Source organism: Macaca thibetana, chromosome 6 (genome assembly GCF_024542745.1).
Source record: "Macaca thibetana thibetana isolate TM-01 chromosome 6, ASM2454274v1, whole genome shotgun sequence".
Classification (NCBI taxonomy): domain Eukaryota; kingdom Metazoa; phylum Chordata; class Mammalia; order Primates; family Cercopithecidae; genus Macaca; species Macaca thibetana.
The window spans coordinates 47,699,310-47,723,143 of NC_065583.1; the positions used below are offsets into that span (position 1 = coordinate 47,699,310).

Sequence of the window (23,834 nt, forward strand, 5' to 3'; positions counted from 1 at the left end):
CAGTGCTCCAAGATTCTGTAGTCTGCGGCTTTGGGTTTTCCATGGACTCCTGTGGTAGCCACTGAGAAAAGGTGATCAGTGGGCTTCTCAGCTGGGTCTGGGCACATTTCTCCATTTTACCGCGTACTCAGGGGATTTGGGATGAGTGGGACTTTAAGTTATTTACTCAGAACTGTGCTGCAAAGAGCACTGGAGAGTAGTTTGGGCCCACACCACAGGTCTAATGAGCCACAGGGTCTGTCTCATACAGGTCAAGTCACTTTTTTGTGCCTCAGTTTCTCTTTCTCTCTCTCTTTTTTTTTTTTTTTTTTTTTTTGAGATGGAGACTCACTCTGTCGCCCAGGCTGGAGTGCAGTGGCATGATCTCGGCTCCCTGCAGTCTCCATCTCTCGAGTTCAAGCAATTCTCTGCCTCACGCTACTCAGCTGGGATTACAGGTGCCCGCCACCATGCCCGGCTAATTTTTTTGTATTTTTTAGTGGAGACGGGGTTTCACCATCTTGGCCAGGTTGGTCTTGAACTCCTGATCTCGTGATCCATCTGCCTTGGCCTCCTAAAGTACTGGGATTGCAGGTGTGAGCCACTGCGCCTGGCCCAGTTTCTCTGCTATAAAAGTATGATTGTCATCATCACAGTGATTGCTGATTGAGGGCTTGCTCAGCACCTTTCTAGGGGCTCAACGAATGTTCTGTGATGTTGAGTTCACCACCCTATACCCAGGGAGAGAGGTAGTGTGTTTCCATTTCACAGGGCAGCAAACGAGCACAGAGAGGTGAGGTAACCACTCTGAGGTAACACAGCCTGGCAGGAGTGGAGTTGGGATTGAAGGCCTGATCTGAATGGTGGTGCTCTCACATTGCAGTTGCCCTCCAAGGGACCCTTGCAAGGTGCTAATAGATGTGAATGCTTTTTGGAAAGTCAAAATTGGTGTTCAGATGGGAGACATTATTCTTCCACACCAATCAGAGTGACCTTGTGCATGACTGAGTGTGGGCCAACTGGCAGTGGACAATGGAGTCACCTCTATTTCTTGTAAGGACAGTGGTGCTGAGTGTCTATTATAAGGGTCAGTTTTCCCTGGGATCTGGTGGGAGGCGTTCTTCCAGGACCTGGTCAGCTAAACAATGCCTCATTATGGACATGAAGGACTCTGGACCTTGTGGTTCAGGGTGACCTTTTGAACATGCTCAGTAGCCATTATTATAATAAATATACAAAATGAAAACGTGTGATAAAATACTGTGTGTGTTCCCTGCTTACCATGCACCAGCCACTGTACCAAGTGTATATTAACGAGCTGATTCAGTCCTCGCAGTGTCGCCAATTCAGGCTGTCTTTCTCCATATTAGAGCTGAAGAAGAAGGAGTGGAGAAGTTGCGACTTGCCCAAGCTCACATATCTAGAAAGTGGTGGGGTGGGTTAGAACTCAGATCTATTTGATTCCTGAGGCTACCTGGCCAACCACTGTCTGTCTCAAGCCCACCTGGTCAGGCCAAGCAGTGAGGCTCCAGGGAACTTGAGGTGCCTGAGGTCGGGCAGTCCCCAAGTGTGCCTGGAATCCAGACCATAGTGTACTGGCTGCCAACCCAGGCCATCTCCCCTTAATAGGTGTGTGGGCAGGCTGCCCTGAGTCAGCAACCTTCCTCTGAGCCTAGGAGCTCAGCATGGAACTCAGCTGTGCTGGTGGTGGCCCAGCTGCCAGGGTGTTTGAAAATAGAAGCTACCCCTGGAAAGCTCTACTGCCCACCGCGCGACTGTTGTGGAAGGATGGAGGGGAGAACAGCTGCACTGGGTACACAGACTTGCTACCAGAGCACAGGGCCATCGGCCTTTGCCAGCATCCTGGAGCTCGAACCAGGAACTGTTCCCCTGGGCTGTTTCTTCCTGGCAAGAAAGAGAAAGTGCTGGAGTGTATGTGTGTGTGCGTGTGTGTGAGCGAGCTGCTGACTGTGTTTGCCCCCACGTTTGCTTTTAGAGCTAGGGTTGCCTTCTGCTGGGGAAGTTGCTTTTCCTGGTCCTCAGGGCTAGGAAGAGGTGCTGTTGCTGTGATCCCTGGCTGGTCTGATACCCCTCCTATAGGCTGGCCTAGTTCTGCCCTGACAAACCACCTAGAATGGTGTTGGTGAAACAGCGGGGCCAGAGACTTTTCCATAGTATTCTCTTCCTCAGCAGAATCATAAGATGATGGCAATGATGGTGATGATGATTGTGATTGCTCTGTTGGTTAGGGTCCTTGCAGGGATCTGGTGCACACTTACACTTGGTAATCCAAGAGTTTAATGAAGACATCATTTGCAAAGCTGTGGACAGGGTGTCAGTTCTGGTCTGTTAACACTCTGAGGCCTACAAGAGAGGGAGCTTCTTGGCAGGAGCTGTGGCCTTGGGTAGAGGAAGGTAGTCGTTACCCATCTGAGGCCCAGCAGGGAGGGAGACTCGGGGTGACTACTCCGACTTCATTCTTCCCCAAACTCTCATCTTCTGCAAGTACCTCACATTGATAGGCTAAGCCCAATCCTAAACCCATGGATAGCAGTCCATAATGATCACTTCTGGGGGCACAGAGCAGGGTGAAAGGGAGGAGAATGGATCTGGAGGGGCAGACAGAGTATCCAGTGTAGTGGATTATGGTTACCACTGCCATTTGTTGAACACTTAACTCCATGCCAGATACTTCCGCTGTTCTGCCTGTTTCACTTATTCCTTGTAACAACTTCCTTAGGCCTAAGGCCTTTCCTCCCAGCTGTTCTTAGCTGAGTCTTGGAGACCCATGGGCACCCTGCTCCCTGTGTCAACCATTGCAGTAGTTGTTGGCTCTCCTGGGATGCAAAGCTCGCCTGCCTGAATCCTTCTATTATTACTATTTATTTCTTTTTATTTTTTGTTTAAAAGAGACAGAGTCTGACTATATTGCCCAGGCTGGTCTCGAACTCCTGCATTCAGGCGATCCTCCTGCTTCGGCCTCCCAGAGTGTGGGATTAGAGGCGTGAGCCACCATGCCCGGCACATGCCTGAATCCTCTTGAGGGAGCCTCTGCAGAGAAAAGAGCATATTTCTACCAGATGGGGGCCTGGTGGGTGCTTAGTGCAGGGACCACCCTGAGCTGCTGCTTCTCAGTGGCACCTAGGGGCAGCCCTGCCTGTTAGGCACAGGCTAAGAGGTAGGGCAGGAGGAGTTCCACCTCCTCTGGCAGGCTTTTGTTGAACAAGTGCCTCCGGTGATTCTTGTGCACACTGAAGTTAGGGAGCTCCGCCCTGCTCATAATTTCTGGCAAAGTGGCCAAGCCACTAGTGGTCACCTGGGAGTGAAATGTGCCCCGACGGATCTTGCCTGATAGCTCTTCCATCTTAGTGTAGTTTAAATCTGTTCTTGCAATCTGTATGGACATTCTAGGTAGCCTTCTGGCATGGCTACTGTAGCAGCCTTGGAACATGACTTGGGACACAACACAGCTCAATTTCAGGCACAGTGGTTGGCTTTTAAAATGCCTTTTTTTTTTTTGAGAGGGAGTCTAGCTCTGTCACCCAGGCTGGAGTGCAGTAGCATGATCTCGGCTCACTGCAACCTTTGTGTCCGGGTTCAAATGATTCTCATGCCTCAGCCTCCCAAATAGCTGGGATTACAGGCGCTTACCACCACATCTGGCTAAGTTTTGTATTAAAATTCTTTATCCTTAAACAAATTATCAGTATACACAAATAGTTTAAATATTGAAGCAGAACAAAAAAATGAAAATTTGATTTGAAGTCCATTCCTAAACCTCCTTCTCCAGAAGCATATCTAAGCCAGCGCCAATTTGCAGATTGGCTTGTATCCTTCCACGTGCTTTCCCATCCATTCATGAACATAGAAAGATGTGTAAAAGGTTTTCCTCCAATTACATGGAATTACAAATTTTCTGACTTTTTCCATTTAACTGTATCATAGCTATCTTTCAGTGCCACCGCATACATGCACTTTATTCTTTTTTTTTTTTTTTTTGGTGAGACAGTCTTGCTCTGTCATCCAGGCTGGAGTGCAGTGGCATGATCTTGGCTCACTGCAACCTCTGCCTCCTGGTTTAAGCTCGTGCCTCAGCCTCTTAAGTAGCTGGCATTACAGGTGTGCACCATCACGCCTGGCTGATTTTTTTTTTTTTGTATTTTTAGTACAGATGGGGTTTTGCCATGTTGGCCAGGCTGATCTCGAACTCCTGGCCTCAAGTGATCCACCCACCTCAGCCTCCCAAAGTGCCGGGATTACAGGCATGAGCCACCCACCTTATACTTTTTGATTACCATGTGGTACGCCTTAGTTTGCAAGTATAGTACCTTAATTTCTTTTTCATTCATTTTCCCTTTGATGGACTTTTAGTTTGCTTCTGGGTTTTGTGTTACACGTACTGCTACAGTGAGCATCCTGATGTACACGTCTTCGAGTGCCTTGGTTGCTACAGTGGAGCAGCTTCCTAGGAGTGGGATTGCCACTAGGGTTAATGCTGGGTTAATTGCTTTCCAAAAAGAGTGTACCTGTAGTACTCCCACCTGGCATGAACGAGAGCGACCGTTTTCCACACCCTCACTGACACTGGATATTATTTACGTTTTTGCCAGTCTGCTGGTTAAGTAAGCTTCTGAAACACAGATGTGGCAGTCACTCAACAGTGGCTCTTGGTGGCCCTTAGAATAAAATCCATGCATGGTATTGAGGTCAGAGTTAACCAGTGCTTCTGAAGGCACTTGGTCCCCTCAACCTGAGTTCAGCTCTCCTTAGGCCGAGGTGGGAGCAGGCAGAGAGTGGGGGTCATTGCTAGTCGAGGGTCTCCCCAACTCCCCCACTCTTGGTGGTGCTGCAACAGTGGCCCTGCAGAGGGAGCTCGCTCTTCCTGGTTACATTATAATAAGTTCCTATTGTCAGATTCCAAGTTTCTACTTTTTCCCCTACTACTCAATAATACTTTGATGCTCATTGCTCATTCACTCATCAAACACATTTATATTGAATGCCTATTATGTGCCAGCCAGGCCTTAGCATCTTTATATACATAGCTTTTTCCATATTTTGGATAAATTTATGCATGACAGGCTCTGGGGTGCTTTGAGTACAAAGGTGTGATTTGGGGGTAGGTGTATGAGGTAGGGTGGGGTGGGGGCACGGTGAGCAGAGCAGCTGTCATTGCCATGCAGCTGATGAGCCAGGAAGGATGTGTACCCCCAAGACAGAGGTTACGTAAGTATTATGCAGACTGCGCTGGGTGATAGATACACTATCCTTCCCCTCTGAGCTTCCAGTATGGGCCAGATTTTCATTCCTCAGCTGGAATGGGGCTTGCATAATTTGTTCAAGGTCAGCCAAGGAAAGGTTGGGTAGGTAGACTGGCAGGCTGTGGAGGGGAACCAGGGACTCCTGTATCCTGGCGTGACTTGCTGGTCCTTCTCAAAGTCTTCAGTGACTGCAGGCGGGTCTGCTCAGCCTGGCCCTGTCCATCCCTCTCTTTCCTACCAACCAGTGGGAACGAAGCCCCCAGGCTCTGCCCTGAAGCCATCAGTCAGGCAGAGAGGCCTGTGGTTTTGTCTCCCACAGGACACCCTCTGACTTCTGTCTCTCCAGGGCTAGCTGCTTTGCTGATGTCAGACTGCCCTGCTTCATACGCAGCCTCCAGAGGCGTGGCTTGTGATGGCCCCTGGGGGTTGGATGCTGCAGAGACAGCTGTGTGTCAGTAGCCAACTGTACAGACTCCGATTTAGAGCAGATCTGGGTGGAAGGAGTGACTGGGAGGGGTGGGGGCCAGGGTTCAGCCTTCAAGTCAGCGCCCTGGCAGGGTGTTAAGTGAAAGCAGGTTGCCGACTTTTCTTTCCTCCAGTCCTCGCCTTAGAAAACGAATGCAGATTATCTCTGAAATGGGTTCAAGAGCTGTGTAAAAATGGGCATTTTGGGGGTGCTGTTTGTAGCTGTAAGAAAGCTGAACTTCTTAGGGAGCGGCCGAACTGTCTCGGGCCTTCCTAAGTTCCGTCAGATCAGTGCAGCGGGGGATGGGCTGAAGTGCACAAAAAGCAGGAGGGGAAGCTACCACTACCTGGCAGTTGGGGGCCTTTAGTGAAGGGGCAAATCATCCTTTTGCTGTCCTCGGTGGTGTCACTTCAGGCTCAGGAGTAGACTTGACTCCATTTAGCCAGCGGTTTCTGTGCGTCTTCCCTGCCAGGTGCTGTGCTGGGGAGAATGCTTACCTAGGGGTCCAGAATGGGGGAGATTATGCTTCATTGTCTGTGTTCAAGGAGATGGGGAAGAGAGCGTGACACACAGAAGAGAAAGCCAGCATCCAGCATGTTTACAGTGAGGTGTTGGATAAGGATATGTTTTAGTGAACCAGCAAGTTCACTTGTGTGCTGCTGGTACCAACTACGTGGTTGTTGTGGGACCCCACAGCCCCAAAAGAGCTTGGCCGTGTTGGAGCTCCCAGAGGCCCCAGGAGGGGTCCGGTCTGCTCTTCTGAGCTCTGCTGTCTGAGTCCCTTGTCCTTGGGTGGTAATCTCCTTAGTGGCCTGGTACTTTAGGCTGATGTTTGCTGTGGGTGGGGTGCTTTTTGACAGGTGGCTGTGCTTGTTGGGTTTTGGGGATTAGTGATGAGAGAGGGCATTTGGGGAACATTAAGTGGATGAGTGTTCTGCCTTTATCCTGAGCGGGGACCAGTCCAGATGTGAAGGCTACTGTGTCTGGGAGGCATCTCTTCTGTGGGGTCAGGGGAGAGTCGTGAGGAAGGCTCTGGCTCCTAAGGTCCAGGGAGGTCTTAGCTGACCCACAGATATTACCACGGGACTGCTTCTCCTCCTGTCTCCCTAGCCCCACCCCGAGCTGAGTTTGTAGCCCAGCTGGGAGAGATAGCACTGAAGGGGGGTGCTTGGTTCACTGATGGTTTGTTAACCCTGTCAGGTGGAGAATGTTCTGGGCCATTTGCTGTTATGTTCTGTGTCTGCCTGGGGTTACATTGCCTCAGCTTTCAATCCAGAGTTGTTCTCCTAGGAAGGGGTCAGGCAAAGGATATTTCTTGAGGATCTGGTGGATGGTTTCCTGGTCTATCCCAGGGGGATGTACCTACAGGGTTAGTTTGGGAGGGAGGAACAGGTGGGGAGAGGGGAGCCCCCAGACTTGAAAGAGCCAGTGGCGGGCAGTGTAAAATGGTTCTTCCTCCTCATCGCTCTATCCTGATCCTAATGTGGGCTGACCTGTCCATGGTTCCAGCCTGATCATGTGCAAGAAATAACATAGCAGCGACAAAAATAGGACAGAGTAAACAGCTTGCTGCTCTTCTGTCTCTGCTCTGACACAAAAGTGAGCTGGGATAAAATTAACAAAGCATCTGGAAAAAGTAAAGTAGGACCTGGACCACAACTTCACAATTTAAAATTGTAGAAGTTTATACTGTTTCTTTTGCAACATACTCAGTGAGTCTGTGGCCTCCTGCAATGCCTTGAAGTTAAAGCTTTGGCCAAGAATGCAACTTCCATTTGTTATATTGTTCCCTTAGGATCACTTGAACCACTTTTTAGTGGGCTCCCTCCCACTCACCAGGAGCAAGTCATACATGTGTTTACTTGTGTGAGTATATATACATGTAACTTCAGATGGTGTATATGCAGATGCATTTTGATAATTTAGGTATACTGTATTTTAAAACGAATGGTCCTTCTGGTTGAGACTAATGATTCTGGGAATGGAGAAGGTGCAGGAGATGAGGCTTTCTCATGCTTGACCCCCTCTGCTCCTGGGCAGAGCACACAGTGTACAGTCCCAGATGAGGATATTAATCCTGTGTACACAGCATATACAGCATGCCAAAGCAAAGCCTTCCAGGACTGCAGTGTGCTCCTCAGGGCAAAGACTATTTGAGTTACTCTCCTTCCTTGAGCACTGAGGTGCTTAATAAATGTTTGTTGATTGACTTAGTGATATGCAGCAATCCCAAGTAGTCCTTTGATGGTTATTTTTGAAAATAAAGTTACACTGGAGCTTAAAAAAATGTTTGTTTAAATTAATTTATTTGTAGGATGTATTTGGGTTTTTTCCACGTGAACAGCTGCCAAATTGGTTAGGTTTTACTGTATTTCCTATGAGAAATACGAAGTGGGTTCCCATAAAGTCCAAAAGTTTTGTGAAAAGTTGGGCCCATCCTGGCATGTAGTAGGTACTCTATAAATATTTGTTGAATGAATGAAATCAGAGCCACATGGAAAATGATGTTCCCATGAAAAGCTCTTATTTCTATTCGGCGCATTTAATGTCCTAGTAGCTGGCATTTTGTAAGAGGATATGTTTTATTGGCAACAGTCCTAAAATTCAGTAAAGTCATTGGCTCATGGGAATGTGTCTTTGACAGTTTATTCATTAAGCAAATATTTCCTGACTCCTACTCTGTTCTGGGCCTGGGCTCAGTCCTGGGGATGCTGAGGAGGAGAGGTCTAAATTGTTGATCCTCTGTCAACAAAGACTCACTGAGTGTCTCAAGCTCTGGCCACAAAATGAAGTACAAGACAGCAAGGGCTTCTTGGCCCATGTGGGAGGATAAGCTACCTGGAAGTTTTAGTGCTAGGTGATTTTTATTGGTTGCTAATTACATCTAATAATTGTTATTGATGGAAAGCTAATTTCCCTAATTACCAATGCATTTATTCTGGTGATTCTTTTATCATAGCAGAAGATGGCTGTGCCACCCACGTATGCTGATCTTGGCAAATCTGCCAGGGATGTCTTCACCAAGGGCTATGGTGAGTGTTGCAGAGAGCGGGTGCCTTTCAGCCCCCAGACTGAGTTGGCATGTTTGAGACTTTACCGATAACTGTTTAGGAGACCTGGGTAGGTCAGCTGTTCTGAACTTTCACGTGAAGGAAAAAAGCAGCTTTCATTTGTGTGGCAAATGAAGCAGTTTTGGTTGTGCCCCCAGTTGGACGGGCTCCTGCATTGATGCTGTCAAGTGGGTATTCCTGTTTTCTCTTCCAAGTGTGGAGCAACCCTGTGGAAGCTGCTGCAGTGGAGCGCAGCTTCTATATTTAGCCTGTGCTTAGGCACATGCCCACGAGGCCTGATGACTGTGTCTCTGCCAGCTGTCAGGCATCTTCTTCTCAAACCCTGCTGGGAGTGCAGGTGGGACCCAGGTGGGCCTGTGCGCATTCTGTCTGCTGCTGTTCCATGGCAGCTGAACTCCCCCCACGAGCAGCAGCAGAGACTGGGTGCCCTCAGCCCGTGTGGCAGTAGTGTACTTCTTCTAAAAAAGCATTTCGAAGCAACCGTGAGGGAGGCAGAGGTGCTGTTCTCTAGATAGTTATTTAACCTATTAACAGTTGTCTTCTTCTTTCTTTAGGATTTGGCTTAATAAAGCTTGATTTGAAAACAAAATCTGAGAATGGATTGGTAAGTTGTCCAGCCCACGTGGAACATGAGTATTTATTTATTTTTATTTTATTTTATTTTATTTATTTATTTTTGAGATGGAGTTTCGCTGTTGTCACCCAGGCTGGAGTGCAATGACATGATCTCAGCCCACCGCAACCTCCACCTCCAGGGTTCAAGCGATTCTCCTGCCTCAGCCTACCGAGTAGCTGGGATTATAGGCGCATGCCACCATGCCCGGCTAATTTTGTATTTTCAGTAGAGACGGGGTTTCTCCATGTTGGTCAGTCTGATCTTGAACTCCCGACTTCAGATGATCTGCCTGCCTTGGCCTCCCAAAGTGCTGGAATTATAGGCATGAGCCACCACACCTGGCTTATTTTTATTTTGAAAAAAGATTTTAGATTCAGGCTATACATGTACAGGTTTGTTACATGGATGTATTGTGTAACGGTGAGGTTTGGGTTTCTAGTGTACCCATTACCCAAATAGTGACCATTGTATGGAACATGGGAATTTGTTGTAGATCAACAAATAACTGTCATGACATGGCCGGCAAAACCAAAAGAAGGTACTTTTTAAAAAAAATTCTGGCAGTTTGTGGTTTTCACATTCAGTCCATTTTCTACATGATGGGTGGTCCAGGGGAACCATGCCAATAGGCCCCCAATTCAGCAGCGGGTAATACTCAGAGCAGAATGGGGCAGGTCTCAGTTTCAGTTTTCCTTGTGCTTCTTATTTTCACGTTCACCTGTGTTCAACCACATAAGTGTTTTTAAAGTAATCTTAGTAGTCCCTTTTAAATTGTGTGTGCAGTAATTGTTGGAAGGAAGAAGTTTTGGGTTTGAGTTACTGCTGTGTCAGCTTTAGCTCAGTGCTTTTTTTCTGTACCGGGCTGGAGCCAGGATGGAGGGGAGATGCTTTCCTGTCCAGACTGAAGAGTTACAGGGAGGAAGGAAGCTGTCTGCTGACAACGAATTCCCCATAAGATTTCTTTACATAGCAGGCTCCTTTACTCCCAGCTGTACTTTAAATATCTATTTGAATTGTAGAGTTAGCCTTGGCCCCGCCACATTCAGGGTCTTGCCTCTTGCAGAAAGGCAAGTGTAGTGTTTAGGAGTGGAGTGAAGCCAGGTGAATGCTGTGGTACAGGTTGTGACTCTCTCTCTCCTTTGAAGGAATTTACAAGCTCAGGCTCAGCCAACACTGAGACCACCAAAGTGACGGGCAGTCTGGAAACCAAGTACAGATGGACTGAGTACGGCCTGACGTTTACAGAGAAATGGAACACTGACAATACACTAGGCACCGAGATTACTGTGGAAGATCAGGTAATGGCTGCTGTGAAAAGACACGGATTTGCTAATTCACATCTGCCGGCCTGCCTTGTGACTAAACCTACTGGCAAATTTCTTTTCTGTTCAGCTTGCACGTGGACTGAAGCTGACCTTCGATTCATCCTTCTCACCTAACACTGGGTAAGATTCTCATCTGTTTTCTCCACAAGGATGTCCTCTTATGTTGCAGGTGGTGGAAGCCCTTTGTGACAAAATGTTTTGGGGGCTGATAACACCTAAAATATGGCCTCCAAGACCTGGCGATTTAAGTCCTCTGGTTTTAATTTGGTCCTGGGGTCGTACCCACATCTATGCATTAACAGACTGTGCTATAATGAGCGCTTCCTAATTCAGGATTGGTGTTTACCCAACAAATGTTTTCTAAGTGCCGCCTGTGCTTGGCCCTGTGCTCATCTGGAGATCTAAGGATGCCCAGGCCATGATTGTTACCCACAAGGAGCTCACTTTCTAATAGAGGATTCAGAGCAGCGTTTAGCAGTGTTTCGTAATAAGATTCTGCATTTTGTTAGTGCTCTCCTGGCTTCAGCCATGGAGGCTGCAGGATTTCTGGTTCAGTAATAGCCATTTCATGTGAGTTAGGCTGCTGGTGATGTAAGTGGCCATGGCCAAATGGGAGTGGGTGACATTTGGAAGCAGGGCCTAACTGGTCACTGTTGCCAGCCTCATTTCTTGAGGTGTGGAAGTCCTTATCCCATCTTCCTGCTTAGGGACACTGAGACCCTGTGGATGTAACTGCAAGGTGGCTCCTGAGGCTGCACTTTCTCCAGGCCTTCTGGCCACAGATGTATTAGGCTTGTTCGTTCTTTTTTTTTTTTTTTTGAGACGGAGTCTTGCTCTGTCCCCCAGCCTGGAGTGCAGTGGCGCGATCTCAGCTCACTGCAAGCTCCGCCTCCTGGGTTTACGCCATTCTCCTGCCTCAGCCTCCCGAGTAGCTGGGACTACAGGCGCCTGCCACCTCGCCCGGCTAGTTTTTTGTGTTTTTAGTAGAGACGGGGTTTCACCGTGTTAGCCAGGATGGTCTCGATCTCCTGACCTTGTGATCCGCCCGTCTCGGCCTCCCAAAGTGCTGGGATTACAGGCTTGAGCCACCGCGCCCGGCCGGCTTGTTAGTTCTTAACCCATCAGTTGGCAAGATTGTATGGCGGTCTGCCTCAATTCCTGGGTGCTTTTCAAAGTGCCTAGAAGGAATTACTCCCTTTTAGAATACACCCTTGTTTTTTTCCACTCATATTGGTGGGTCTTCTAAACCTGGGGAAGACTGTTTTGTATACTGATGATGGGATCAAGGGCATGTACTGAATTTCAGTTTTTAAAAATTGTGGCCTGGGTGTGGTGGCTCACGCCTGTAATTTCAACACTTTGGAAGGCTGAGGCAGGCAAATCACCTGAGGTCGGAAGTTTGAAACCAGCCTGACCAAAGTGGAGAAACCCTGTCTCTACTAAACATAAAAATTAGCTGGGCATGGTGGGCGCATGCCTGTAAGCCCAGCTACTTGGGAGGCTGAGGCAGGAGAATTGCTTGAACCTGGGAGGCAGAGGTTGCCTTGAGCCTAGATGGCGCCATTGCATTGCAGCCTGGGCAAGAAGAGTGAAACTCAATCTCAAAAAAAATAAAAAAATAAAAAAAAGGGTTGGATGCAGTGGCTCATGTCTGTAATCCTAACACTTTGGGAGGCTGAGGTGGGTGGATTGCTTGCGGTCAGGAGTTTGAGACCAGCCTGGGCAACATGGCAAAACCCCATCTCTAATAAAAATACAAAAATTAGCCAGGCATGGTGGTGCGTTCCTGTAGTCCCAGCTACTTGGGATGTTGAGGCACGAGAATTGCTTGAACCCAGGAGAGAGAGGTTGCTGTGAGCTGAGATCGCACCACTGTACTCCAGCCTGGGCTACAGAGAGAGACTCTGTCTCCAAAAAAAAAAAACTTGTGGTAAGATATACATATAAAACTTAACATCTTTAAGTGGTGTAGTTAAATGGCATTATCAATTTTTCAGTTTTGCCATTTCATGTATTTTTTTTCTTTCTTCCTTTGTTCCTTTCCCACAAATATTTATTAGAGGGAGGATCTACCAAGTCCAGACCTGTGCTGGGTGTGCGGTCCACACAAGTGACTGGGCACACAGGGTTCCTACCCTCTGGAGATGTCTTCTTATAGCCTGGCTATAGATGATCTGAAGAGACCATTGTTAAGGGGCTGATTTACTCTCATTCCTCCTCTCTGCTGTAGTTTCTTCTGCAAGACCACTGCCTTCTTGCAGTGCTGTGTACTTTCCCCCCAGGAACTCTGCCATGATATCAGGGAGAGGTTATACAGAAAGATCCTGGGATAGGATGAGGGGCTGGAGGATGTGCCCACATGCTTGAATTTGCTGCCTGGGACTTTGCCTGCTGGGATAGCATACTTTGGAATTTGTAGGCAATTTCCTTCTCATTACCTTAGGGAGCTTTGCAGAGGTCTTCAGGCCCTGCAGTATAAAAACACAAAGGAAAGGTTTTTTGCTTTTTTTTTTTTTGGGTGTAGGGGGGACGGAGTCTTGCTCTGTTGCCCAGGCTGGAGTGCAGTGGTGTGATCTTGGCTCACTGCACCCTCCTCCTCCTGGGTTCAAGTGATTTTTCTGCCTCAGCCTCCCAAGTAGTTGGGACTACAGACATGGGCCACCATACCTGGCAAATTTTTGTATTTTTAGTGGAGACGGGGGTTTCACCATATTGGCTAGGTTGGTCTCGAACTTCTGACCTCGTGATCTGCCTGCCTTGACCTTCCAAAGTGCTGGGTGGGTTCACGTGTTTCTCCTGCGTCAGCCTCCCGAGTAGCTGGGATTACAGGAATGCGCCACCACACCCAGCTAATTTTGTATTTTTAGTAGAGACGGGGTTTCTCCATGTTGGTCAGGCAGGTCTTGAACTCCTGACTTAAGGTGATCTGCTTGCCTCAGCCTCCCAAAGCGCTGGGATTACAGGTGTGAGCCACTGCACCCACCCTTTTTTAAAAAAATTTACTTTTTATTTCAAAGTAATTTTATACTTAGAAAAATGTGGTAAAGGCTGGGCGCGGTGGCTCAAGCCTGTAATCCCAGCACTTTGGGAGGCCGAGGCGGGCGGATCACAAGGTCAGGAGATTGAGACCACAGTGAAACCCCGTCTCTACTAAAAAATACAAAAAATTAGCCGGGCGCGGTGGCGGGCGCCTGTAGTCCCAGCTACTCAGGAGGCTGAGGCAGGAGAATGGCGGGAACCCGGGAGGCGGAGCTTGCAGTGAGCCGAGATCGCGCCACTGCACTCCAGCCTGGGCAACAGCGTGAGACTCCGTCTCAAAAAAAAAAAAAAAAAAAAAAAGAAAAATGTGGTAAAAATAGTATGCAGAGTTCTCCTGTGTTCTTCCCCCAGCTTCCCCTAATGTTATTGGCTTATATAACTATAATGATCAGAATCAGCAAGTTAATGTTGATATCATACACTTAATCTGTTGTCACAATGGCGTCTTTTTTCTGATCTGTGATCCAGTTCAGGATCCTAAATTGCATCTAATTGTTTTTTTTTTTTGGGGGGGGGCGGGGCCTCTCTCTGTTGCCAAGCTGGAGTGCTGTGGCATGATCTCGGCTCACTGTAACCTCCGACTCCCTGGTTCAAGTGATTCTCTACTTGGGAGGCCTCAGCCTTCCAAGTAGCTGGGATTACATGCATGTGCCACCAAGCCAGGCTAATTTTTGTATTTTTAGTAGAGACGGGGTTTTACCATGTTGGCCAGGATGGTCTTGAACTCCTGACCTTGTGATCCGCCCACCTCAGCCTCCCAAAGTGCTGGGATTACATGCATGAGCCACCGCACCCGGCCAATTGCATCTAATTGTTAAGTCTTCCCTAATCTGGAATATTTTCTGACCCTGACACTTTTGAAAAAGAGTGGCCAATTATTTTGTTAAGATGTCCGTCAGTTTGGATTTGTCTGATGCTTCCTTATGATTAAATTTAGGTTTTACATTTTTGGCACCCATAGAAGTTATTGTGTTGTATTCTTCTCAGCATGTGATGTTAGAAAGAATATTATCAATATGCCTCATTTTTGGTGATCAGTTTTGAAGTGGTGTCTGCCAACTCTCTTCACTGTAAAGGTACTATTTTTCTCTTTGTAATTAGTAAGTATCTTGTGGGTAGACACTTTGAGATATGCAGATATTCTATTTCTCATCATACCTTTGCTGACAAATAGTAACATCCATTGATGATTCTTGCCTGCAACAGTTACGCTTGACAAATGGTGACTGGAGTGCAATGGTGTGATCCCGGCTCGCTGCAACCTCTGCCTCCTGGGCTCTAGCAGTCCTCCTTTTCAGCCTCCCAAGAAGCTGAGACCACAGGTGCATGCCACCAAGCCCAGCTAATTTTTGTATTTTTGGTAGAGATGAGGTTTCACCATGTTGGCCAGGCTGTTCTGGAACTCCTGAGCTCAAGCGATCCACCTTTCTCAGCCTCCCAAATTGCTGGGATTACAGGTGTGAGCCACCACGCCTGGCTACAAATGGTGATTTTCTTTTCTTTTTTGTTTTTTTGAGGTGGGGTGTCACTCTGTCACCCAGGCTGGAGTGCAGTGGTGTGATCTCGGCTCATTGCAACCTCTGCCTCCCCGGCTCAAGGGATCCTCCCTCCTCAGCCTCCCCAGTAGCTGGGACTACAGGTGCCTGCCACCACCCCTGGCTGATTTTTATATTTTTGGTAGAGACAGTGTTTCACCATGTTGCTTAGTCTGCTCTCGAATTCCTGAGCTCAAGTGATCTGCCTACCTTGGCCTCCCAAAATGTTGGGATTACAGGTGTGAGCCACCACACCCGACCTCAAATGGTGATTTCCTATTGCCATCCTTCCTTCACTTGTTACTTGGTATTCTATTGTAAGGAAGAGCTATTCCTTCTTTCCCATGTATTTATTCAATCATTTATTTATATTAGTATAGATGCATGGACATTTAATCTATGGGCTATAATCCACAGTGTCATTTATTTTGTTGCTCAAGTTGTCCCAGATATGGCCTTTGGGAGAATACATCTTGTGTGCTTTTTGACAAACCTCTGTCATTTTTCAGAGCATGTCTTTATTTCTGGTTTCAGAAAATATACGATGCTCATCTAGTACTTGTTTTTCCCCAGTCCTGCTGTCTGCCATTTCTCCAAGGAACCTTGGTTCTTTATGTTGGAGAATGATGTTTAGAAACTAAGATTGTGGGCCTGGTGTGGTGGCTCATGCCTGCAATCCCAGCACTTTGGCGTGCCGAGGCAGGCGGATCACGAGGACAGGCGTTTGAGACCAGCCTGGCCAACGTGGTGAAACCCTGTCTTTACTAAAAATACAAAAATTAGCTGGCTGTGGTGGCGCACACCTGTAATCCCAGCTACTCAGGAGGCTGAGGCAGGAGAATTGCTTGAACCCAGGAGGTGGATGTTGCAGTGAGCTGAGATCATACCACTGCACTCCAATGTGGGCGACAGAGCAAGACTTCGTCTCAAAAAAAAAAAAAAAAAAAAACTAAACTAAAATTCTGGGTGCTAGGTGTACATATTGCTACTGGGTATTTGAGGAAAGTTCTGGTGATGCATGATGGAGATTAGAAATGAAAGCTGGCTTTCCAAAGTGACTGAGGGTACAGCCTGGGAAAACACCTGACTCCCAGGAGGAGCTGAGTGTAGACCACATCTGGATGAGGCTGCAGACCTCAAGGACCAGCACCCACACTGAGTATCTACCACAAATAAAGCTTGCTTGTTAACTACAAATCAGTCAGGCCTCTCTCGGGTGCTTGTCAAATTAGCACTACTGTTGAAATAGCTTAAAAATAAATCCCAATAATATCTGAAAAAGGAAGACTCCACAGACAAGTGTGCAGTGTTAGAAAGAGACCTGGAGAGAAGCCTGAGCACTCCCCAGCACTGCCCTTTCTCTTGGGGATCGTGGGCCCTGGCCAGAATCCAGTGAGACAGTGGGTGGGGGTGCCATGTTAACTGGTGCAGGTGGTGCACACCACTGGTCAGAGGCCCTGCCATAGGCATCATAGTTTGTGACCATCAGCAGCTTTTTATTAAAAAATTAAAAAAGAAGATGGTTAGAAGATGCGTGATTTTATATTTCTTGGTCTTTTTGCCTTTCTAAATGTCAGCCTCTCAACAGCTGTCTAATCATCAGTCATCTCAACCAGCCTGGTGCCAATCACATACTTGTTCGAAACCCAGGCTTCTTTCCCCAGAGAGCAGGCAGATGAAGATAGGTTTCTTTTTCTTTTTTGTTGAGACAGTCTCACTCTGTCGCCCAGACTGGAGTACAGTGACGTAATTTCAGCTCACTGCAACTTCCACCTCCTGGGTTCAAGCAATTCTCGTGCCTCAGCCTCCTGAATAGCTGGGATTACAGGCACATGCCACCATGTCCTGCTAATTTTTGTATTTTTAGTAGAGACAGGGTTTTCCCATGTTGGCCAGGCTGGTCTCCAACTCCTGACCTCAAGTGATCTGCCCCCCTTGGAGTGCTGGGATTACAAGTGTGAGCCACTGCGCCTGACCAGTTTTGGATTTTTCTTATTGAGAGATAATTTAGTTGTCACTCCTTTCCTTCAAACCTTGCCAAAATGTATAGAAGTAACTTAAACAAAGTTGAGGTTCCAAGGCATGTTTCATTGTCACTTGTTCTGTTGGTGAGCAGGTCTGTGCACACCTACCACCCAACTGCTGAGGGAGCTGAGCAGCCAAAGAAAGAGACTGACAAATCCAGTTTCTCGGAAAGAAACATTGAATAGAGACTTGCAAATAGAAGCAATGTCTCAAGCAGCCAAGAGACAGTGGATCCTTGCACTTATCCTCCAGAAAGTATTCTTTATATAGCAAGCTTTTAGAGTAAAGACGTGTGCATGTCTTAGACCGTCTCGTAAAAAACTTGCAAAACTTGTGACCACAGGGAAGTTAGATAAGCATCTTTATTTTTTTTATTTTTATTTATTTATTTTTTTGAGACAGAGTCTCACTCTGTCACCCAGGCTGGAATGCAGAAGCATGATCTTGACTCACTGCAACCTCTGCCTCCCGGGTTCCAGCGATTCTCCTTCCTCAGCCTCCTGAGTGTCTGGGACTACAGGTGCGTGCCACCACACCCAGCTACTTTTTATATTTTAGTAGAGATGGAGTTTTGCCATGTTTTCCAGGCTGGTCTTGAACTCCTGACCTCAAGTGATCCACCTGCCTTGGCCTCTAAAAGTGTTAGGGTTACAGGTGTGAGCCACTGTGCCTGGCTGGCATTGTTTCTTTTATGGGATTGTCTGTGATGTATTTCTTGGTTGTCATGGCTGTATTAGGCTGTTCTTGCATTGCTCTAAAGAAATACCTGGTCAGGCGAGGTGGCTCACGCCTGTAATCCCAGCATTTTCGGAGGCTGAGGCAGGCAGATTGCTTGAGCCCAGGAGTTGGAGTCCAGCCTAGGCAACATGGTGAAACCCCGTCTACACACACAGGCACACACACGCTAGCTGGGCGTGGTGGTGCACACCTATAGTCAGTTCCAGCTGCCTGGGAGGCTGAGGTGGGAGGATCACCTGAGCTCAGGAGGTAGGGGCTGTAGTGAACCATGATCACACCACTGCACTCCCGCCTGGACAACAGAGTGAGACTATATCTCAAAAAAAGAAAAAAATACCTGAGGACAGGTAATTTATGAAGAAAAGAGGTTCAATTGGCTCATGGTTCTGCAGGCTGTACAAGCATAGCACAGGCATCTGCTCGGCTTCTGGGAAGGCCTCAGGAAGCTTTTAGTCATGGCGATTGATGAAGCAGGAGCAGACACATCACATGGCAAGAGCAGGAGCGAGAGAGAGAGAGTCGTGGGGAGGTGCCACAGTCAAACAACCAGATCTCATGATAACTCATTATTGCAAGGACAGCACCAATCCATGGGGGATCCACCCCCATGATCTAATCACCACCCAGCAGGTCCGACAGTGGGGACTGCATTTCAACATGAGATTTAGAGGGTACAACATACAAACTGTATCAGTGGTGGTTTTGCTTCAAGATGGTGTCACTCTCGCCATGGAACAGGCTATTTTCCTACATCACTTGGGAGGGGGGTGCTGGCCTTATTTTCACCTGCGACTTCTAAAATTCTTGTCTCATTGAGAATTTGGAATGTTTAACCTTTATTTATTTATTTTTTAAATGAGAAATCTGAAACATACAAAAACATACAAAAAAAATGTTTAATCCTCATTCTATTCCTATCACACAGCTTTGATAGTTACCAACCCTGTGGCCAATCATGTTTTATTTATATAGCCATAAATATAGCACTTCTCCATGCCCATATTATTTTAAATAAATAACAGCACATAATTTCATCTGTAAGCATTTTATTATGTATCTTTAAATGGCAAGATTCCATTTTAAAGGAGCATAACCATGGTATTATTATTATATTGAAAAAAGTTGATATTTCTTTTTTTCTTTTTTTTTTTTTTAAGATGGAGTTTCACTCTTGTTGCCCAGGCTGGAGTGCAATGGTGCGATCTCAGCTCACCGCAACCTCTGCCTCCCGGGTTCAAGTGATTCTCCTGCCTCAGCCTCCCGAGTAGCTGGGATTACAGGCATGCGCCACCACACCCAGCTAATTTTGTATTTTTAGTAGAGATGGGGTTTCTCCGTGTTGGTCAGGCTGGTCTCGAACTCCCGACCTCAGGTGATCCACCTGCCTTGGCCTCCCAAAGTGCTGGGATTACAGGCATGAGCCACTGCGCCTGGCGGATCGTTTTTTTTTTTTTTTTTTTTTTTTTTTTTTTTTTTTTTTGAGACGGAGTCTTGCTCTGTCGCCCAGACTGGAGTGCAGTGGCCGGATCTCAGCTCACTGCAAGCTCCGCCTCCCGGGTTTATGCCATTCTCCTGTCTCAGCCTCCCAAGTAGCTGGGACTACAGGTGCCCGCCACCTCGCCCGGCTAGTTTTTTTTGTATTTTTTAGTAGAGACGGGGTTTCACCGTGTTAGCCAGAATGGTCTCGATCTCCTGACCTCGTGATCCGCCCGTCTCGGCCTCCCAAAGTGCTGGGATTACAGGCTTGAGCCACCGCGCCCGGCTGGATCGTTTTTTAATATTGTCAAATCTCTAGTCTCTTCAAATTTACATGATTGTTTCATGATTTTTTTTTTTTTTTTTTTGAGACTGAATTTTATTCTTGCTACCCAGGCTGGAGTACAGTGGCGCGATCTTGGCTCACTGCAACCTCCACCTCCCAGGTTCAAGTGATTCTCCTGCCTCAGCTTCCTGAGTAGGTGAGGTTACAGGTGCGCGCCACCACGCCCAGCTAATTTTTGTATTTTTAGTAGAGATGGGGTTTTGCCATGTTGGCCAGGCTGGCTTTGAACTCCTGACCTCAGGTGATCCACCCGCCTCGGCCTCCTAAAGTGTTGGGATTATAGGTGTAAGCCACCGCACCCAGCCTCTTGCTGTTTTTAAAATAACAGGTTGGTTCTCTAGTCTCTAAAGATGACAGCTATGTGATTTGAGTGTTATTATAATTATTTATTTATTTATTTATTTTTTTGAGGTGGAGGCTTACTCTGTTACCCAGGCTGGAGTACGGTGGCGCAATCTTGGCTCACCGCAACCTCTGCCTCCTGGGTTGAAACGATTCTCCTGCCTAAGGCTCCTGAGTAGCTGGGATTACACATGCCTGCTACCACGCTCAGCTAAGTTTTGTATTTTTAGTAGAGACAGTGTTTCACCATGTTGGCCAGGCTGGTCTCCAACTCCTGACCTCGTGATCCACCCGCCTCAGCCTCCCAAAGTGCTGGAATTACAGGCATGAGCCACCACGCCCGGCCCTGAGTGTCATTATAATGCCTAGAATAAACATATTGTTTAATATGTTTCAGCCTTTTGCTGATATTTTCCTTATTGAGGCTCACGTTGCTCCATTGTTGAATCCCTTGGGAGCCTCTTCAGGTTAGCTTGTAAGTCCTTTTGCCTCCACCCCAGTAGTCTTCAATAGCTTTGATAGATGTTTTAGGTCACTGTGTACATCTCCTGCCTAAGATCTATAGTCAGCCATTTCTCCAAGGAGCACTGGTTCCATTTAGGAGGAAATGGTCTAGGTGCTGAGGATGAAGCATTAATCTCAATGTGAATAAAGCTAGAAGTGAACAGTGCTGTGTAGTCCTTGGGGCTCTGAGTGGATCTGGTTCCTCCTGTGGTCTCTGCTGAGAATGCAGCTTCCTGTGGGAGATGTCAATCTTGTAACTGAATGATAGAAACAATCAGATAAAAATGGCCCATGTTTTATTTGTTCGATGTGATCTTGTTCTCCAGTGGGTACTTCTGGTAAAAGACATGGTAATAATAGGTCTGCAGGTAACACTATTCACCTGCTCTTCCTAGGGCATGCTGGGTCTTGAGGAACAGGCAGTACAGACACTGAACTGCTTATAGACTCACATCTGATATCATCAGGTTGGACCTGGGGTACTGTCTGACTAACACTTCCTGGCCCCCATGTCTGCAGAGTTCCAGGTTCTATATCAGTACCCGGTTCTCTGAAATATGTACTCATTGGGGTCTCATGAATATGTAATTGAAATCCATTTTACTGTTGTATTCACTTGGAAGGAAGGAACATAGCCTATGTTTCCTTACTTAACTGTGTGAGCCACAGAGTAAGAAGATAACCGTCTCTTTAAAAGCTGCTATTTAGGTAGCTGTCTTCATGACAGATAAATCTTTTCCCCAGGTTTGGAAAATATCAAAGATGCATCTGTCTCATAATTACATGGTGGCTTTCTACCTAATGAATGCCTGTGTAGGCTGCTACATTAAGCATACAAAGAGGATAGGACAAGGAAGTTACTCCGTATTTATTTTCCAGGCTTTTCCTGTCTGTGTTCTCACTTCATTAGTGTGGGTTTCTGCACACTGGGTCCCCGTGGAAGAGAGGTTGTGTCCTGCTCATTGTGGTACGGCAGTGCCTTAAGGGAGAACTGGAGCCCTGACTTCACCCCCACCCCACTCCCTTTATTTGACCTAGGATTAAAAAAAAAAAAAAAAAAAAAAAAAAAAGGCATTTCAGGGTGAGTTAGCTTCTGATCTTAATACAACTTCTTTTCCTTCAGGAAAAAAAATGCTAAAATCAAGACAGGGTACAAGCGGGAGCACATTAACCTGGGCTGCGACGTGGATTTCGACATTGCTGGACCTTCCATCCGGGGTGCTCTAGTGCTGGGTTACGAGGGCTGGCTGGCTGGCTACCAGATGAATTTTGAGACTGCAAAATCCCGAGTGACCCAGAGCAACTTTGCAGTTGGCTACAAGACTGATGAATTCCAGCTTCACACTAATGTGTAAGTGTACATGGGGACAGCAGGGTGAGGGGTGGGGTTGGAGTGTGTGTGATAAGGGGATCGCATTCATTATTTTTTTTAAAAGAAAGCCCACTTTTTAACCACTGTAAAGTGAGTTTGTTGGCATTAGATGAGCCAGATGGCCTGCTGCTATCATTTGTTTCCCACCTACCCATTTCCTAGAGTGTCTTAGATCCTTTCCACTCTACGAACAGTAAATATTGCCACAGGTACACAAAGTGGCTGATTAATTACAGCAGGGACGTGGTGTCAGTCCAGAGCGTGTCCATTCCCTGCAGTTTTTGTTTTAGTTAACAAAACAGCTCTCAGCGCTCTTTCTCTGTCTAATGCCTGAGGATTAGCCTGCTGAGCTTGATGACATGTAGACATGGTAGACAAATTTAGGAGCTGATTGTCTGAGTTACAAAGTATCTTCTCTGTACAGTGAAACATGTAAAAGTAACTATTGGACATATGGTGAAGGGAAACAGTGATTATAGGTTAGGAGAGAGCCCCTTGAGAACTGAAGTAGATTGATGATTTAGGTTAAGGGAAACACATTTCATTCATGGATCTTGTTTTATCATAAACCTTGTTTTATTCAGTTTCATGAGGAATTAACCTGTGACAGGCACAAGCTGGGTGCAGAGTTACCATGTTTCTTTCTTTCCACTAGAGGTCACTAAAGAAGTAACTTCTTAAACTTAAGGCAAATCAATGGTATTAATGTGTAAACTAATATTATTTCCATTAATAAATTTTTTGAGGAATTTTTATCATTAATTTGGAATCTGTTACAGCTAAAAAGTCACAGGAAAACTATAGAGATGGACAATCTAGTGGTTGGCAGGGGCTGGGGAGGGTATGACTACAGTGGTGATTGAGGGAGTTTGGGGGAGGGAACTGTTCTATATCCTGACTGTAGTCATGGTTACATTAATCTGTGTATGTGTGTTAAAATTCATAAAAATGGGCCGGGCGCGGTGGCTCAAGCCTGTAATCCCAGCACTTTGGGAGGCCGAGACGGGCGGATCACGAGGTCAGGAGATCGAGACCATCCTGGCTGACACGGTGAAACCCCGTCTCTACTTTAAAAAAAAAATACAAAAAACTAGCCGGGCGAGGTGGCGGGCGCCTGTAGTCCCAGCTACTTGGGAGGCTGAGGCAGGAGAATGGCATGAACCCGGGAGGCGGAGCTTGCAGTGAGCTGAGATCCGGCCACTGCACTCCAGCCTGGGCGACAGAGTGAGACTCCGTCTCAAAAAAAAAAAAAAATTCATAAAATTGTATACCAAGAAAATATCCATTTTGGCCGGGTGCGGTGGCTCACGCCTGTAATCCCAGCACTCTGGGAGTCCGAGGCAGGTGGATCACCAGGTCAGGAGTTCAAGACCAGCCTGGCCAAGAAGGTGAAACCCCATCTCTACTAAAAATACAAAAATTAGCTGGGCGTGGTGGCGGGTGCCTGTAATCCCAGCTACTCAGGAGGCTGAGGCAGAGAATTGCCTGAACCTGGGAGGTGGAGGTTGCATTGAGCTGAAATCACGTCACTGCACTGCAGCCTGGGCAACAGAGCGAGACTCCATCTCAAAAAAAAAAAAAAAAAAGAAGAAAATATCAATGTTATTGTATGTTTAATCAAGAAAAGGTGAAACATACAAAAAAGCTATAGGAAACATACCACATGCGTAGAAATGTTTTTGAATGTAGAATTCTGATTGGCATGGGAAGTTTTTTCCTTGGTTTAAAATTGGGCATTG

General features: G+C 46.8%; 1 protein-coding gene across 4 annotated transcripts in view; it reads left to right on the forward strand.

Annotated features, from left to right (window-relative positions):
- Positions 1-23,834, forward strand: part of VDAC1 (voltage dependent anion channel 1) — a 394,265-nt gene that overhangs the window by 362,787 nt on the left and 7,644 nt on the right. For 2 of the 4 annotated variants that reach the window (XM_050792860.1, XM_050792861.1), the window contains 5 exons: positions 8,666-8,738; positions 9,332-9,381; positions 10,539-10,691; positions 10,786-10,838; positions 21,847-22,074. In XM_050792860.1, coding sequence (XP_050648817.1) covers positions 8,672-8,738; positions 9,332-9,381; positions 10,539-10,691; positions 10,786-10,838; positions 21,847-22,074 — 551 coding nt within the window. In that variant the 5' untranslated portion in view covers positions 8,666-8,671. The remainder of the gene's footprint in view (positions 1-8,665; positions 8,739-9,331; positions 9,382-10,538; positions 10,692-10,785; positions 10,839-21,846; positions 22,075-23,834) is intronic. The other 2 variants (XM_050792862.1, XM_050792863.1) reach the window with 1 other exon arrangement.